Source organism: Pezoporus flaviventris, unplaced genomic scaffold (assembly GCF_033815535.1).
Source record: "Pezoporus flaviventris isolate CSIRO_AGI_PZ_B2104156 unplaced genomic scaffold, CSIRO_AGI_Pfla_v1 ptg000004l, whole genome shotgun sequence".
Taxonomy (NCBI): Eukaryota; Metazoa; Chordata; class Aves; order Psittaciformes; family Psittacidae; genus Pezoporus; species Pezoporus flaviventris.
Window position 1 is genome coordinate 1,910,988 of NW_026892552.1, and position 16,996 is coordinate 1,927,983.

The following is a 16,996-nucleotide window of genomic DNA, read 5'->3' on the forward strand; positions in this document are numbered from 1 at the left end:
GAAACAGGAGGCAGCGGCTTCTCAGGGCAGCCCTTGCAAGGCTTTTCCTGTGTCTCCACAGACAAGGTGTCCTTCTGTCTATGCTCCAGGGACACACGGATGCAGCTCAGAGCTGGCTCTCCATGAAGTGTGCTGATACCACGCCTTCCTGCCCTCTGCCAGGCAGCATCACTGCTCCTCAGGCTGCTGGGCATCACTCACTGTCTGCCCAGGCCATGAGGCCCTGGATCTGGGACCACAGAGATGGGATGAGGGAGATGGGGCACCTCCTGGAGCAGAGTGGACAGCCTAGGTTTGGTGGGCAAGTGGGAGCTTTTAGGGGTGTCTAAGAGGGGCTGAGGAGGGAAGCGGGACCCCTTTGGAATGCTTCCAGACTAGTGCTCAGGCAGCGGCTGGGGCAGGAATGGGTGGTCTTGGTTGGCAGCAGGAGGGGGACTGAGGAGACTGAGAACATGATGGGTGCAGGAGGACTGAACCAGGGTGAGGGGACTTGGGCGGAGCATGGGTGCCAGTGGAGGACACGGGGCACCGAGGTGATGCAGGAGGCACGGGTATGGTATCAGGGAGGAGCAAGGCAGGGGACACCAGAGTGATGCAGGTGGCACCAGAGAAGTTGCAGGGAGGAGTAGGGCAGGGGTTTGGCATGGGGTAGGGGGGTACCGGGACCCCAGCGGCACCAGGCTGATAGGGGGGTGGAACCGGATCTGGCTCAGGGGGCCGAGGTGTGGCAGCGTAACAGCGGAGGTGGTGCAGGGACACTGGAGGGGACCGGGACTGGCGCAGTCGGGGCGCGGCGGAGCAGAGTGCGCGGGGTGTGCAAGCCAGTACCGGGGCCCCCGGCAATACCGAGAGGGTTGGCGGGAGGGAGGGGCTGGCGGAGCCGGTGGCGGAGGGGGCCGGCGCGGCGCGGATGTGCGCGTGACGCGGCAAGGGCCGGTATCGCGGCAGAGCGGCGAGGAGCGGCAGGAACGGCGCGGAGGGATGCGGCCATGCAGCCGCAGACGGCCTCCCCTAGTCCCGCCGCCCCGGCGAGCGTTGAGCTGCTGCGGTGGCAGTGGCAGGAAGTGCAGGCGCCCTGCCTGGTGGCCGCCTGGATCCTAGTGGCCAGCCTAGCCAAGATCGGTGAGTGTCCGTGTGTCCTGTCCCCCGTCACCGCTTCCCCAGCTCCCGTCCCCCGGGGCACGGGGAGCTCCTGCGCCCATCGCGGAGAGGGTAGGGTGGGGTACGACATCCCTGTATGCGAGGTGAGGGTGCCACTGCCTCCCAGGGCTGCGTGCCCGGTACGACCCCATGGCTCATCCCCCATCCCCTTCCCTGGGACGAAGCGAAGGCACAGCCAGCGGAACAACACAGGGGCCTGGGCCTGTTTTCCCTGCAATTGACGGATGGATGGGTGGGCACAGAGGGAGGGCTCATGAGAAGAGCTGAGCAGAGATGCCCCCAAAAGATGTCCCGTGCCCCAGAGGCTGGCACAGCGCATGCTATCAGCTGGGCTGGAGACTGCTTGGTAGCCCCCCAGCCCCAGGAAGTACACCCAGTGGTGCAGGTGTTGGGCAAGACGTGTCCCCAGCAGCCTGGAGATGGGTTCGTGCCTGTGATCCCCTGCTGTGGGTCACTCCACATTCACATGGCCTCAGACTCTTGTGCTCCCCAGCACCGGACCACGGAGCCAGGGCGGAGGCAAGGAGGAGGAGGAAGGTGCAAGGAGGAGGTGGGTGAGGTGCTGCAGGGCTGTGCCCTCCCCTGCACCCTGGGTGCTGGGGAGGGGATGCCCATGTATGGGTGCTGACCAGGGTCCCCAGAGGGCTGATCCCCAGTAGTGCCCTGGTGCTGGGCTCAGGGGTTGAGGCCGTGTCCTTGAGGCAGGTTTGTTTCCTCCTCGGAGGTCACACTGTGGGCACAGCCCCTGTGGCAGGGGGCACAGGCATCCTCATAGTTTGGAGCTGGCTCAAGAAGTGTGGGTTCAGAGTTAGGTGGGGGAGAGTCTGAGCAGTGAGGGACCAGCAGTAGGTCTCAGTATGCAGCATTCAGCCTCTGCTGTGAGCACCAGCTGGTCTCTGCCTATCTCCAAGGATCACTGAACCCATGGCCACGGAGCTCGTGCTTCTCTCCTTTCTCGCCTTCTCACAAGGGAGATCTATAGCATCACGAGGAATGAATTAAAGGACATCGTAGGCTTAAAAATGTAACCCTCTGTCTTCAGCTCTGCCACCTCCAGCTGCTGAGTAAGTCTCTCCTACCTGCAAAAGATGAGAGAGGCGATTCCTTTCAGTGGCTTTTATTTGATTATCTCAAGCACCTCCCTGGAGCGGCTCCCTGTGTGGGTTTTCCTTGATGTGCTCCCATCATCACCCTTGCCTCATCCTATCCAGGATGCTGTGCGGGAGCAAGCTGGGGCCATTCCCAAGTCCCCAACCCCGCCATGCTCTTCAAGGCCTGAGGCAAGCTGATGGCCACTGTCATCTGGGAGACACAACCCTGGTGGTCAGTAGCTCTGGGCTGCCTGGCTCAGTACATCCAGTGAGTCCAATGGATACTGGGAGCCTGGAGCTAGGAGCAACATCCACACCTGGGGGCAAGGGCTGCAAGCAGTCCCATCCAGTAGGTCACTCCACATCCACATGGCCTCAGGATCTCATGCTCCCTGACATGGGACCATGCAGCTGGTGACCCTGGAGGTGGCACACATAGTCCCCAGGGCACACAGGAGGCCAGACAAGGTGGAGCCAGGGGTGAAGGATGCTTTGGAGCAGAGGGGCAGCACCAGCTGCAGCACCATGGACACTGGGCATAGGCTGATGCAGAGGAGCCATTGGAGTTATAGCACTGGGCTGCCAGCTCACAGCCCTGTGACTGCAGAGGAGGAAGCGGCCCTGCGCCTGGGTGATGGGGAAATGACACTGTGGTCTCTGTTCTCCAAGGCAGTCACGATGCCAGGGTGCCCCTAGCAAACATCCGGGGCAGGGAGAAACTGGCTTGGGTGTTGCCTTCCTGCACAGTGAGGCATCATTCAGGCTTTGCTGCCTTTTCCATCCCTGGTCAGAGCACAGGTCTTCTTGAACAGGTGTGGGGAGAGGGGTGATCAGCATTGCCCCAGACATGCTCCCACAGTTGCCCCTTTGGCAGGACTTTGTCAGAATCATAGAATCCCAGACTGGTTTGTGTTGGAAGGGACCTTAAAGCTCATCCATTTCCAACCCTCTGCCATGGGCAGGGACACCTTCCACTACACCATGTTGCTCTAAGCCCCGTCCAACCTGGCCTTGAACACCCGATGATGTTCCTTGGTCAGAATTTGGTTACCCTTGAAGTCAAGGGCTGAACTGCCATTGAATTTAAGTGCAGTGGTGGCAACTTTTTCCACCCAGCAGCACCCCATGGGTCACAACCCTCTCCCTTTGCACCATCACCTCTGTCCCCCGGTGCTCATGTCTTGGTTTAGGTGTTTCGCCATTCCCCCAGCATCAGAGGAGCAGAGGCAGGTTTTGAATCCGAGTCTTGCCAATGGCAAATCATTTATTATAAATGCCTGAGAGTAGATTATGGCTCTGAAGTTAATTCACATGTGGCTAAGTTACTGTTGCTGTGGGAACCTTTAATACTGAAATCCTTGACTAGTGTGTGTAAAATTAGAGCTTGTTCTATCCGTCCCTGCTGACTGCTTCCCGCGGCACAAAGGAGCTCGTGTGCTGTTATTCACTTGGGAGGATGGCAGCATTCCTCCTCAGCCAGGGGCTTTGTGAACAAGCAAGGTCTTTCCCATCGATGCTGCTCCCTTCTTTGCCCAAGTTTTTGGCTTGGGGGAAGGAATGATGGATGACAGCCAGGAGCCATGTCCCCATAGCATCTCTGTGGGCTCTCTCAAATCTCTCCAGCCAGGGAGGGCATATCTCTGCAGCACGGAAAGTGCATATGGGTTGCCGGAGCAGGGATCTTGGCAATGATCCCAAGCGTGCAGAAAGAGGCCGGACGCCTTGTTCCTTTCTGGAAAACTTGGAGCTGTGTTTCTGTGGGCGGGAAGTGATTTTGCAGCATGCTACAGGCACCATGTACCCACCAGCACTGCCTTTGCCTGGCTTATGTGGGGTGAACAGGGCTTTGCCATAGCTTCTGCAGTCATTTAGTGAGAATTCCGCTGGGCTGGAGCTCAGCCAGCCCTTCTCCGGCCTGTGAGTGGGATGGGAAGGCTGTAGTGTCCATATTGCTCCTGCCTCCATGGCTGGATCACGTGAAGGCAGATGGGGGCAAATGGGATGCCCTAGGCTCTGCAGACAAGCCACAGAGCCATGATGGAGGCTTGGCCATGGGTGCTCTGCAGCTCTTTCCCCTTCAGGTGGTTGCCCCTCTCCTCATGGCTGAGGCAATGTTCCTGGTGTGTTATGGAAGGGAAGCAGTGCTGGAGCTCACCAGGACAGCACGGACATGGCTCACCATGCCAAGGAGCAGTGCCGGTCACTGGGAAGGTCTCAGCAGGAGGAAAAGCAACCCTTAGCCTGCACATTTGGTGGTGGGCTCAAAGGTGTTGTCTCTAGTTAAGAATCAGATCTCTGAGGTTGAGTTATCTCCTCTTATTCAGTGCTCAGCTGCAGCAAAGGAAAGCAAATCAACTAAGGGATGTTAGGAAAGAAGAAAGGAAGAACAGGAGGTGATGGCCTCAGTTTCCAGGGTGTCTGCATCTCAGGGACTCTGGGACCTGCCCCAGAAAGGATAGAGCAGGGGTGGGGCAGATTCAAAGGGAAAAGTCAAGGGCATGGAAACCTGATGATGAAGTGCTGCTTGTTCCTGGGCTCCTCTCCAGGTCTACGGCACTGGAGACAGGACCCTGGCCTAAGCAGAAATTAAGGTGTGTCCATGGGGGTTCCTAAGGAGGAAAGAAGCCAAGTGACCTTGGGTTGGTGTGTGACCACAGCACAGCTTTCCTTCTGGCAGGATGACTTGGCACAAGCAACAGGCATCTCTAATCCAGCTAAAGGGCTTTAGGGACTGGGTTTTGGGTTGGCAGCAGGGCTGGGATTGCAGCCATGTGATGGCTCAGAGGCTGCCATGTTGTCCGTTGTACCTGCTGGCTGCTCAAGGACAGGGGTGGCTCCAGAACCCAATGCCCAAAAGGAGGTTTCTTCATCTGATGACCAAGTCAAGCTAGAGAGGTGGGCTGGATGAATGCAGAACTCAACAATGAGGGGAGCAAAACCACTGTGACCCTTAACAGCCTTGCCCCAAGCACTGCCCTTTGAGGGGTACCAAAAATACACCACCCTACTCTAGGCTGGAGAAATCCTCAGGGGTGGGGGCTTGCCCACCAGAAAGCTGGAATGATTTGTGATTACACGGGATGCCCTGGCCTTGGGGACAAGGCTGCCTGGAGGAACGAGTGCCCTGTGCTGTCTGGTGTGACGTTTTACTGGCTTGTGCCTGAGCTGCAGGCTCACTGCCACATTGCTGATGGATGAATACCGAACATAACCAGCAGGCTTTAAAAATATATCCTGATCTGTGGCAGCTGAAGATTTGGTCCAAACCTCATAGGGAATAAACTGATCTCTAGATTTGCAGCTCCTTTGTGCCTGGTTTTTGCATGCACATAGTTTAGCTGGTGCTGAGGGCATGGAGACTGCCTAGTGCTGCAGTGTTTTGCATGCTGCTCCCCCTGCTTGCTCAGACGGCTGCAAACAAGGTCACCTCATCACCAGGGCTGAGCATCCTCATCTCTGAGTGGGGTAATGTGTCCCGGTGAACCAGGATGTCTCAAACAGCAGCCAGCATTGCTTGTGACACTGTGAACATGCTTGCTGGCTGCTTTGAGCCATTAAGGGCAAATACCAGAGGCCAAGCAAAGCAAAATTCCTGGCTGCTTGGCTTGATAGACAGTGGCTGAGGAGGAAAGGAAATTCCCAAAAGGTCAGGTACCTGAAATCCTGACCTGGGAGCTAGCTGGAAGGTCTGTGCACACATGGCCACAAAGCTGCCTTAAGTGCTCCCTTGTCCTCCCTGGCGTCTGTTATGTGTCAACCAAGCCTTCTGTGGAGCTTGTGGATCTGAGATGCTCTGTCTGTTTAGCTGATGCTCTCATTCCTCCTTTCCTTCTAGTTTTCCACCTGTCAAGGAAGGTGACGTCCATCGTGCCGGAGAGCTGCCTCCTCATCCTGCTGGGGCTGGGCCTGGGGGGCATTGTGTTGGCTGTGGCAAAGAAAGCTGAGTACCAGCTGGAGCCCAACATGTTCTTCCTCTTCCTTCTGCCCCCCATCGTGCTTGACTCAGGCTACTTCATGCCCAGCCGACTGTTCTTCGACAACATCGGTGCCATCCTCACCTACGCGGTGGTGGGCACCCTCTGGAACTCCTTCACCACTGGCACTGCACTCTGGGGGCTGCATCGGGCCGGGGTTATGGGTGCGTGCACAGGGCTGTTCAGCTTAGACCACATCCCCAACCCAACCAACCATCGCCATCACCCAACCCAAAAGATAAGTTGGAGGTGCAAAGTACCCCCAGGTTCAGAGTCCACTGCCTGGCCCTGCCATGGACTCCCAGGAATTATAGCAGGAGCGGGGTCCTGGCATCCCAGGAACAGTGCTCTGGCAAGACTGTCAAGCATGCAGGACAAATGGGTCTGCCTTGGCACTGGGTGACTCATGTCTTTGCTATTTTTGTCCCAGAGTTTGACTAGCTCTGCTGGCTCACTGCTGTGTTCCCTGTCCTTTGCTTGAGCTACTGGCCTTTGGGGGCCTGGGCTGTGGTTTGAGCTCTACTGAGTCCTCAGGAACCACTTGATGCCTGGACCTGAGGTGGGGCTGCTAAGCCTCCTTTGGTCTATACCTACTGAAGGGGCAGCAATGCACCTGGGTGCAAGGGGGACATCCAAGCCCTGCTGCCCTCATGTTGCAGCAAGAATGTGCTTTGCTTGGAGACCCCAGACATCTGTGAGCACTCCCAGGCTCAGCCCAGTGCATCCCAAGGTGGGATGCTGCAGCCAGATGACCAGGAGCAGATGAGGGATTGGCTTGTTTCAGGCTGATGAGAGGGACTCTGGGGCAGATGGTCTGCCTGAACTTGGTCCTTCTGTCCTAGCAGATCCAGGTGTTGAAGCTGGGTTGATGGATTTCCTGCTCTTTGGCAGCCTCATCTCAGCTGTGGACCCTGTGGCAGTGCTGGCTGTCTTTGAAGAGGTCCATGTAAATGAGACCCTCTTCATCATCGTGTTTGGCGAGTCTCTCCTGAATGATGCTGTCACTGTGGTGAGTTGAAGCTTGGGGGACCCTAATGTGGAACCAGGTTTGGGCCAGAGTGCTGGAGCCCCCCAGGACAGGCAGAGGATGCAGGTGACATCCTCAACTGGGGGCATCCCTATGCTCTCTTGGCCTTTTTTCTCTCCTGTCCCTGTGGGACTTTGCCTGTTGAGATGAGCTGTGTTGCCTGACAGATTTGGGGTGGGTGAAGCCTCTTCTGCAGGGTCCATCCTGCCCATGGGTGCTGTCCCTTTCAAGGCAGGATAATACCCTGCCTTCCCCAAGGCATTTGCCTTGCCTGCAGGTGCTGTACAAGGTCTTCAACTCTTTTGTGGAGCTGGGCCCAGAGCATATCCGTGCCACAGACTACGTGAAGGGGGTAGGTAAGTATGTGCCCCACCAGCCCCTCCATCTTCTCCACCAGTGTGGTAGTGCTGGAGGAAAGCATAGGTGCTGTCCTGCTCTGTGGCAGTGAGCACCACAGCTCTGTCATCTCCATCCCAAGTGGTCACATAATCAGAATAATAAAATCATAATCATAGAATCAACCAGGTTGGAAAAAACCTTCAAGATCATAAAGTCCAACCATTTCCCAGCACTGCCAGGGCCACCAATGAACCATATCACTAAGGGCCTCATCTACACATCCTGGCTGTCATCATGGGACACTTTGGTGGGGAGCCGGGTGGGAGCACAAGGGCCAGCCCAGCATGGTATGGTCATGGGGGCACAGGAGCTGGGCTCAATTGCTTATAGTGCAGATGAGTCTTCTCCCCCCACCAGCTTCCTTCTTCCTGGTGAGCCTGGGGGGCACGGCTGTGGGGCTGCTCTTTGCCTTCCTCCTGGCCCTGATCACACGGTTCACCAAGCACGTGCGCATCATCGAGCCACTCTTCGTTTTCCTCCTGGCCTATGTTGCATACCTTGTTGCTGAGATGGTCTCACTCTCCTCCATCCTGGCGTGAGTTCTGGGGCATCCCATGGAGTGGGGGGTCCAGGAAATTAGGGGTGAAGTGCTGAGCAGCAAGAGGTGGTGAGCAGACCCACTCCTTATCCCACCGCAAGGTCATGCCAACTCCTTCTGCCCCTCTGCAGAGTCACCTTCTGTGGGATCTGCTGCAAGAAGTATGTAGAAGCCAATATCTCCCAGAAGTCCCGCACCACGGTCAAGTACACCATGAAGACACTGGCCAGCAGCTCAGAAACCATCATCTTCATGTTTCTGGGCATCTCGGCAGTGGACACCTCCAAATGGGCATGGGACACAGCACTGGTGCTGGGCACCCTGTTCTATATCCTGCTCTTCAGAGCTGTGGGTAAGTCTGCCCCTCAGTGCCTCTGGCCAGTAAAAACCCAGCTCTTTTCATATCAAAAAGTGGCATTCCCCAAGAAATGCTGGGATATGAGGCCAGCCATGGTTCCTGGCTGTGGTTTGCCCCATCTCCAGGAGCATCCCAGCATCCCTGCCAGCATCCCAGGCTCTCCTTCTCCTTTCCTAGGTGTTGTCCTGCAGACCTGTGTGCTCAACCGCTTCCGCCTCATTCCTCTGGACAGGATAGACCAAGTGGTCATGTCATATGGTGGCCTCCGCGGGGCCGTGGCCTTTGCCCTGGTCATCCTGCTGGACAGGACAAAGGTGAAAGCCAAGGACTATTTTGTGGCAACGACCATTGTGGTGGTGTTCTTCACTGTCATTGTGCAGGTGAGGATGGGCAGTGTGCCCTTCTCCAGTGCTGCCTTCTTGCCCCAGAGGTGGCCTGCGGGGCCAGGCGGGTGCTTGGGGCCATGTGCTTGGGGCCAGTACTTCTTTGGTTCTCAGTGCCTCTTGGCACTTCATCCATCACCAGGCTGGTGTGGAGGGCCATGGTGGTGACTGTTGCAATAGTGGGGCCATGCTCCACATTGTTTCCCCATTGGCTTCTTGTTCTGGGGTTGGCTCCAACAACAGCAACAGTGTGTTGAGAATGTTCTCTTTACAATGCTGCTGATGGCCCCTGGCTCTGCAGTCCCTCCACCCTGGGAAGGGGAGACAAAGGGTGGATGGATGTGATCGTAGGGGAAAGGGGACTTGACGGGGTACAACATGGTTGCTGCCTTGGACATGGGAGTATCACCGAGGTCCAGGCACAGAGGCTCGGGTTGGTAGGGGTATGTGCTGCTGGCATAGCTGCTGTTCCCAGTCACTTCATAGAATCTTAAAATCAACTGAGTTGGAAAAGACCTTTAAGATCATCAAGTCCAACCTTTACCCCAGGACTGCCAAGTCCACCACTAATCCATGTCCCTTAGTGACATGGTTTAGGGACTTCTTGCTACTTCTGCTTCCCTTGCCCCAGCCACTCACCCTCTTGCCCTCCCAGTCTTTCCCTTGCCTTTTCCTGCATTCCAGGGCCTCACCATCAAACCCCTGGTGACGTGGCTGAAGGTGAAGCGCAGTGACCACCACAAGCCCACGCTGAATGAGGAGCTGCATGAGCACGTAGGTGCTGGTAGTGAAGGCTGCCTGGCTCCCTGTGCTGCGTCAGCACTCCTGGGGCACCTGCAGCCTTGTCACTGCTTTCACCCTCTTCTCCTCACTCAAGGCCTTTGACCACATCATGGCAGCAGTGGAGGATATTGTGGGGCACCATGGCTACCATTACTGGCGGGACAAGTGAGTATCTTACCCAGGATCCTCTGCCGGCCATCAGGTGGAAGAGGGACATAATGCCAGTCATGGGGACATTGCAGGACAGCCTGGCTGTAGGCAGGGCAGTAGGACAAAGAAGGCTGTATGTCCATCAGTCAGTCCATCTGGAAAGGGACCATCTGCCTCCTATTATACATCAGACCGAAGTACCTAAAGCATCCTAGAGAGAGGTCAGGCAGGTGGACCTGGGGATGCTGCAGGAGCTGGCATTGCTTGCTTGTGCTGGAGCTACTGGGGAGGCATGGGGTGTCCGTGGTGGTGGCAGTCATAGAATGGTTTGGGTTGGGTTGGAAGAGACTTTAAAGGTCATCCAGTTCCTGCCATGGGCAGGAACCATCTACTAGACCCGGTTGCTCCAAGTCCTGTCCAGCCTGGCCTTGAACACTGCTAGGGATGGGGCATGGGGCATGGGGCTATGGCCCAGTGACTCTCCATGGGTGGGGAGCTGGGTACTGAGGAGGGACTGGCCCTGTTAAGTCCTGGGCAGTGTTTATCTGCAGCACAGCAACAGGAACAGGTTGAGAAAAGCCTGTTTCCTGGAGGGGAAGGGCTCCAGCTGGGCAGCTGTTGGCCCCAGTTCCACTCCCACAGACCCACTTGTCTCTGACTTCCCCTTGGACAGAGATGAAGGGTCAGCATGTCCCCTGTGCTCCTGCTCTCCCTGGCAGTGTGTCCCTGGGCAGAGCCAGGTCCTGTGTGCGCAGCCTGCTTTCAGCATGCTTTGAACAGTCAACCTTACAGGGCAGGGGTCCCTGTCTGTGGTACCCCTGAGCGCTAATCACCCATGTCTTCATCTTATGGCAGGTGGGAACAGTTTGACAAGAAGTACCTGAGCCAGCTCCTGATGCGGAAATCTGCCTACAGGCTGCGGGATGAGATCTGGGATGTTTACTACAAGCTAAACATCCGTGATGCTATCAGCTTTGTTGACCAGGTATTAAGCTGAACATCCATGTTGCTATCAGCTTCCCCACCAGGGGCATATGGGGGGGACCGGGTGATGGGATGGCCCCAACAGGAGCTGGTGGCCTGGGGTGGTGGCTCCATCATGTATGGCTACACATGTACCCGCAGGACAGGCAGTGGGGAACCCCCAGACCAGTGAGGTTCTTGCTGCCCTGCTGCCAGCTTTGCCCTCTCATCTCCCAGGGTGGACATGCATTCTCTGCTGCCAAGCTGGCTCTGCCCTCAATGCCCAGCCGCACGTCCATTTCGGAGTCATCAGTCACAAACCTCCTGTGAGTACAAGCATCCCCCCAAGCCCCTGGGCAGACCTCGCTGGACTCCTGCATCTTCCCTTTTACGTGGGGATGTGTTGTGCCAGGGCTGGCAGAGGGCTGATAGGATGGGGGCATGTAGCCCAGTCCCACCAACTCCATCTATCTCCACCTTCATTTCAACCTCAATCTCCATCTCCGCTCCACCTCTATCTCCATCTCCATCTCCCCCCAGGAGGGAGAGTGGGAGTGGTGCGTGCCTGGACATGCAGGTGATTGACACTGTGCGGAGCCGGCGGGACAAGGAGGATGCTGCCATGCACCACGTGCTGCGAGGGAACCTGTACAAGCCACGCCGGCGGGTGAGTGCTCCTTCGCCGTGGCGTGCAGTTGACCCTGAGGGTAGCAGCACCCACAAGAGGAGCAGGGGTGGAGTATGCTCTGTGGGGCCAGCTGCTCACCCTGTGTCTCTTTGCCTCTCCCTCGGCCAGTACAAGGCCAGCTACAGCCGTCACTTCATCTCTCCAGATAAACAAGAGCGCCAAGACAAAGAAATCTTCCGTCAGAACATGAGGAGGCGCCTGGAGACCTTCAAGTCCACAAAGCACAACATCTGCTTCTCCAAGAGTAAGGCCAGGCTGAAGGAAAAGGGCAGGAAAAAGGCAAGCACTCCACAGCGTCCTGCTCCTTTCCTAGCTCTGAGATTTGGCCTCCCCCAGGATGCAGACAGTGGGGTGTAGGTGAGGTGCTGAAGGGCATCAGCAGCTGCAGAAACAGTGGGGAAAGCTGCTAATCTCATCTTAGTCCTGCATATCACAGAATCACAGCGTCATTTGAGTTGGAAGGGAGCTTAAAGCTCATCCAGTTCCAACTCCCTGCCATGGACAGGGACATCTTCCACTACACCACGTTGCTCCAAGCCCTGTCCAACCTGACCTTGAACACTGCCAGGGATGGAGCAGCCAATCTCCCCTCTGTCAGGTTAAAGCCATTCCCCCTTGTCCTGTCCCTACAGACCCTTGTCCAAAACACCTCTACAGGTTTCTTGTGGCCCCTTTAGGCACTGGAGCTGCTCTAAGGTCTCCTCGGAGCCTTCTCTGGGCTGAAGAAGCCCAGCTCTCTCAGCCTGTCATATGCTCTTTGTGAGCACGTGGGTGTTACATGTCCATGTGTCCTCACCATCCCAGCACTGCTGTGGTGTGGCTTTTCCCTGGGCAAAGCAGTCCCAAGCCCTGAGGAAGCCCCATATTTGTTTTCCAAGAGCACTCAGCATAAAGTAGCCTGAACATCACTGCAGATCCAGGCCCCGTGGCTTAAATTGAGCCTTAGGTATCTTCTCTCATTTGGAGGTTTTTGAAGCCATTGAAACTGAGCTGTTTGTTGGAGGGCTATGAAGATGCAATGCCTAAGGGCTAGGAATCTGGCTGGGGTGGGAAGCTGGGTCCCTGGGGTTACCCTATCTTGCAGGGCCATCTGGGCTGGGGTTAGGGGTTTGCTTGGGCAGGTCCCAGATGGTCCCTCTTCCTTCACAGAAGAACATCTCTGTGACGAGAGAGGCTCCCAATGACAAGATGCACAGAAATGTCCCCTGGCAGGATGCTGGTGAGGCGGGTGGCAGGCAAGGTCTGCAAGTCCTGCATGGGGACCTGGTGGGGTGGGGTGGCGTGAGATGGGATAGGATAGGATGGGAGCAGCCCCCTGTGCCTGCTTACTGCCAGCATGGTGGCACAACAGCACAAGTGGTTGTACTAGCACCAAGTCCTTGTCCCATGGGTGCAGTCCTCCCCTACACGGTGCTCCAGCCTCCAAAGCAACTCCCTCCATCTGGCTGCAGCTCCTGTCCTGGTGATGATCAGCTCCGAGGAGGAGGAGAGCGATGGCTCAGAGACGGAGAGAGAAGATGATGAAGGGATTGTGTTCATTGCTCGAGCCACCGATGATGTCCTGCAGGGAAAGACAGCTTCTGGTAGGCACTGGTGCTCCCATGCCAGGGCAGCTGCCATTAAGGTAACTTGTCCTTCCTGGGCCACTAAATTGCTTTGGCCTGGGCAAACCCAAAGTCAGCAGAGCATGAATGGGAGAATCCCTGTTCTCTGTGGCTCTGGAGTCATGGCAGAACCTCCCTGGTGGCTCCTGCATGCCTGGGCCAGCTGACCATTTGGTAGTGGTTGGTTCTGCAATACTTGCAGAGCCTGAGGAGGAACCAAGAGCTGTGCAAAATCTCACTGTCACTCCTTCTGCACCCCCAGACAGCCTGTATGTCTGCCCCAGCCCCTGCATCATCCCTCCCTCACCCACCTTGGCAGAGAAGGAGCTGCCATGGAAAGGAGACCAGGCTGGTCTGGCTGTTTACATCTCCTCGGAGACCACCAAAATCGTGCCAGTGGATATGCAGAAGGCGTGGAACCAAAGCATCTCCTCCCTGGAGAGCATTGCTTCCCCGCCAGGCATCGAGAGTGGACCTCAGCACAAGAGGTTTGCCTGCCCTGTTCGGGAGGAGCAACTCCAGTCTGCGAGCCAAGTCATGCCAGAGCAGAGCTCCTGCTTCCAGTTCCCCAGCCATGTCTCTAAGAATGGGCGGTCACAGAGTGACAGCAACCCCAGTGGTGCAGAGCAGCAGGAAATGCAGCCTTTTATGGCCACAGAGAAGCAGGGCAGGGTGCTGCCAACCACGGAGCCCAGGGGGCTGATGCTCAACTGAGTGAGCCACCTCTGAGGGCACACTGTGGATGGTGAAAGGAATGAGGGCTGTGGCCATTCTGCTGTCTTGAGTTGTAAAGCTTGTGTATCTCCATAAATCAGGAGTGGCAGAAGAATCCACTACTCCTGCCAGAGCTGCACTGCAGGGTGGGCTTTGCCTATGCACTTACTGATACAAACTAGTCGATAACTGGGATTTCTGCTGCAACAGCAGGTACCAGCCTCCATTCACCCAGACCCCAAACCTCATTTTTCCTCTCAGGATATGTATCTCTGCAGCTGGGAGGGCAGAGATGTTCCTCCCAGGGCTGGGATCCCAAGGGGACTCTATCCTGTAGTGGCTGTGCTGCCCTGGGGTGTGTGGGTGCTGGTTAATGGGTTGCGGCTGCTCACGGGTGTAGAAGCATGGTGGAGCTGATTTCCAACCTGCTGTGAGTAGACCTCTGGGGAGAGCCCTGGGAGCTGTGCTGGTACGTGGAGCCCATTCACACCCAGTGGTGGGCTGTTGACTTTAAAGTGGCTACAGTGCTGGCTCCTCACAGCATGCGTGGATGCACCTAGAAGGTCAGAGATGGGCTTCTTGCCATGGCAGCTCTGTGTTCCTGGGTTATGGAGGTATCACAGAGGCAAGGACATGACCTTCTCAGGACTGGGTGCAGCTCTTCTGGGCTCTGGCTCCACGAGGAGCTCGACTAGTGAACCTGTATGCTAGGGCCCCTCCAGCAGCCAACCTGCTGTGCCAGCCTCATGCCTGTGGCCTGGATGTGTTCCCAAAAATGCCATGTTCAGCTTTCAGACTGGTAGGGGGCAGCTGCCCTGTATAGCAACCTTGGTATTCATCCTGCCCACATCCCAGTCTCTCCAGTTGCTTGGGGCTCATCAGCTGGTAGGGCTGGTCATGGGGCAAGGATTGAAGAAGCAGCAGGTATGAATGTACATCAGCAACAGGGGTGATAGGTGAGAACCAAGTGCATCTTCAAGGTCTGTTGCCACCACCTCCCAGCCACCCTTGGGCCCTCCTGAGAGGCTGGTAAGATACGGTGGCAACAGCCCTGGTGTCACCCCAAAGACCAAGAATTGCTCCCCAAAAGCTGCTCTGCATGCAAAAGCTCAGCACAGCAGCTGGGCACTAGCTCCTCTGAAGGAAGAATGGGGATTTGGGCTGGTAATGCCCCAGAGCAGGTAAATAACTGCCTGTTCCAGCTACAGGGGTGTGCTGGGACAGCAGGTGACACTTGGGGATACTTGGAGGTACTGGGTGAGTGAGCCCAGTGTGGAGCAGGCAAGCTGGTGGTACCCCCTGGTGCTGTCAGCAAGGCTCAACAAAGGCTATTATTGTGCTTGGTACCTGTTCCACTGGATGAGCATGAAGTTTTTAAAAGGTTTTTATATAGTTTTGCATTTCTGGTATGCCTTATTCTGGTTTTGATTGCTGATATTGGGCCATACTAAATCCTTAGCTGAGTCAGTGTTTTCTGTAGCCATGGGCACCCTGGATGACTCAAGACTTAATCTCTTATTTGCAAGAATATTGTTTTAATGTGAAAATATATGCAGAGTATTTTGTAATGTTCAATAAAGCTGAGTTGGAGCAGATATCGTGGTCTGATTTCTCTGCTTTCTGGGAACCTCTGCATGTCCTGGTTGCTGCAGATTCTGATTTGGTTCTCCCTCTATTCCTCTCCGCCTGAGGCCACAGCCCCCTCTCAGACTCACTGTGCCTAACTGGGTTTCCTAGTTTTGAGGATGTTTGTGGAAAATGTGAAATTCTTTCCAAACAGAAGCTTGCCTGTAGCTGTTATTAGGCCAGGCTGTGGGGAGCAGCCAGCAAGAGGCCAGCAGGGCACTACAACTCCAGTGTTGTACACAGCACCAGAGTGATGGGAGCCCACATCATCCCATGTCCATACTTCCTCTACCTTTGCCAAACATGTGGTTCAAATGGGTCTGTTTCAGAGCATCCTGCATTGGATGTGCAATGTGGTGGCATTGCACTTCGTTCCATCTGCTGGCTTTGCTTCTCCTCAGGGAGACTTGATTCACAAGGTAGGTGTGTGGTTTGTGTTCAAGATGTGTGGTTCATGTTCAGTCTAGCATCTACCATCACCCACAGGTCCTTTTTGGCAAGGTCTCCATAAGGCTACTAGCACTCAGAGCTTTGCACTGGTCCCTCTGGAAGCTGCTGCCTTGTGTTCCACTGACTAGCAATGCTGGCCAAGCTGTGCTCTGTGTGCTGGACCTCAGTGCCAGTATTCCCTGCAGAGACAATTGCCTTGGCAGTGCACCAGGTTGTGTTGACCAGGTTGTTTTCCTGGAAGTGGTGAGTCTCTGGCATTCAGCCCCTCAGAAAAGTAGTCATCTCAGCTTCAGGAAAAACTGGGACTGGTTGATGCTGTTCTACACAGTTATCTGAACCTAGCAGCTAATGTGTGTGCAGGCCACCAGCCAGCAGCTTGGAACCCCCTGTTCCCATCCTCAATCCCAGCCTTGCTGTGGCCAGAGATGGTGGTTCCTACTACACCTTTCCCCACGGGGTTCTGTCAGTTTTCATTCTCATACTCCATTCTCTGTATTTCACTTTACAGGGAGATAGCAGCAGCATTGTGCCTGCACAGGGCTGCTGTGATCCTTCCAGCTTAGCACAGAGCCATCTCTTTCAGCCTAAAAATACTCAAGTGCTTCAGTGGAAAAACACACGAACCATGACAAACCACGAACACATGAGCCCAAACCTCTGTTCCTCCAGAAGAGAGAAAAGCATAACCAAAGGAGCTGCTTCTCATGTAACCCAGAACTTGCAACCCTCTCACTGCTACTATAAGCAACTCCATCCCTGGCTATCGCAGACCTCTCATTTTGCATGCCGGCTTCTCCTTAGAGCCTGCGATTAAATCTGCACAGTTTCTCCACACTGATTTACTTTCTCCAATGCTCAGCTCCTCCAGTTTCTCCATGGTACCAGTACTTGTAAAGTCAGCAGGGGATGTAAGCCGGTTCTGGTAACAGGGGCATCAGCTGGATGGAAGAGCCAAGCTGTGGGCGACAGTTTGGTGTTGGCCATCTCTGAAGTCAGGTAAGCAACAGCATTGTGCAGTCATCTTTAAATTGCCACCTCATCACTGCACAACATGTGTTAGAGCATCAGGTGGATTCTAGGCTGGTAG

General features: G+C 55.6%; 1 protein-coding gene across 7 annotated transcripts; it reads left to right on the forward strand.

The window, feature by feature from the left end:
• Positions 1-936: 936 nt before the first annotated feature.
• On the forward strand, positions 937-15,428 carry SLC9A5 (solute carrier family 9 member A5). 7 transcript variants are annotated; one of them, XM_061445460.1, is made up of 16 exons: positions 937-1,122; positions 6,088-6,390; positions 7,072-7,235; positions 7,531-7,609; positions 8,010-8,187; positions 8,322-8,542; positions 8,726-8,928; positions 9,616-9,705; positions 9,809-9,879; positions 10,720-10,849; positions 11,065-11,153; positions 11,368-11,494; positions 11,624-11,794; positions 12,665-12,755; positions 12,967-13,139; positions 13,382-15,428. In XM_061445460.1, the coding sequence occupies exons 1-16, from the start codon at positions 990-992 to the stop codon at positions 13,820-13,822; spliced, it is 2,664 nt and encodes an 887-aa protein (XP_061301444.1). In that variant the 5' UTR covers positions 937-989; the 3' UTR covers positions 13,823-15,428. The 7 variants fall into 7 exon arrangements, with proteins under 7 accessions (XP_061301444.1, XP_061301446.1, XP_061301445.1 ...); XM_061445462.1 differs by having other exon boundaries at positions 12,967-13,098; XM_061445461.1 differs by having other exon boundaries at positions 12,665-12,734.
• Positions 15,429-16,996: the final 1,568 nt, after the last annotated feature.

Coding starts and splice junctions, on each gene's coding strand:
- SLC9A5 (XM_061445460.1), top strand. CDS start 990: ATGCAGCCGCAGACGGCCTCCCCTAGTCCCGCCGCCCCGGCGAGCGTT. Junction 1,123..6,087: donor GGCCAGCCTAGCCAAGATCG/GTGAGTGTCCGT, acceptor CTTTCCTTCTAG/TTTTCCACCTGTCAAGGAAG. Junction 6,391..7,071: donor GCATCGGGCCGGGGTTATGG/GTGCGTGCACAG, acceptor CTGTCCTAGCAG/ATCCAGGTGTTGAAGCTGGG.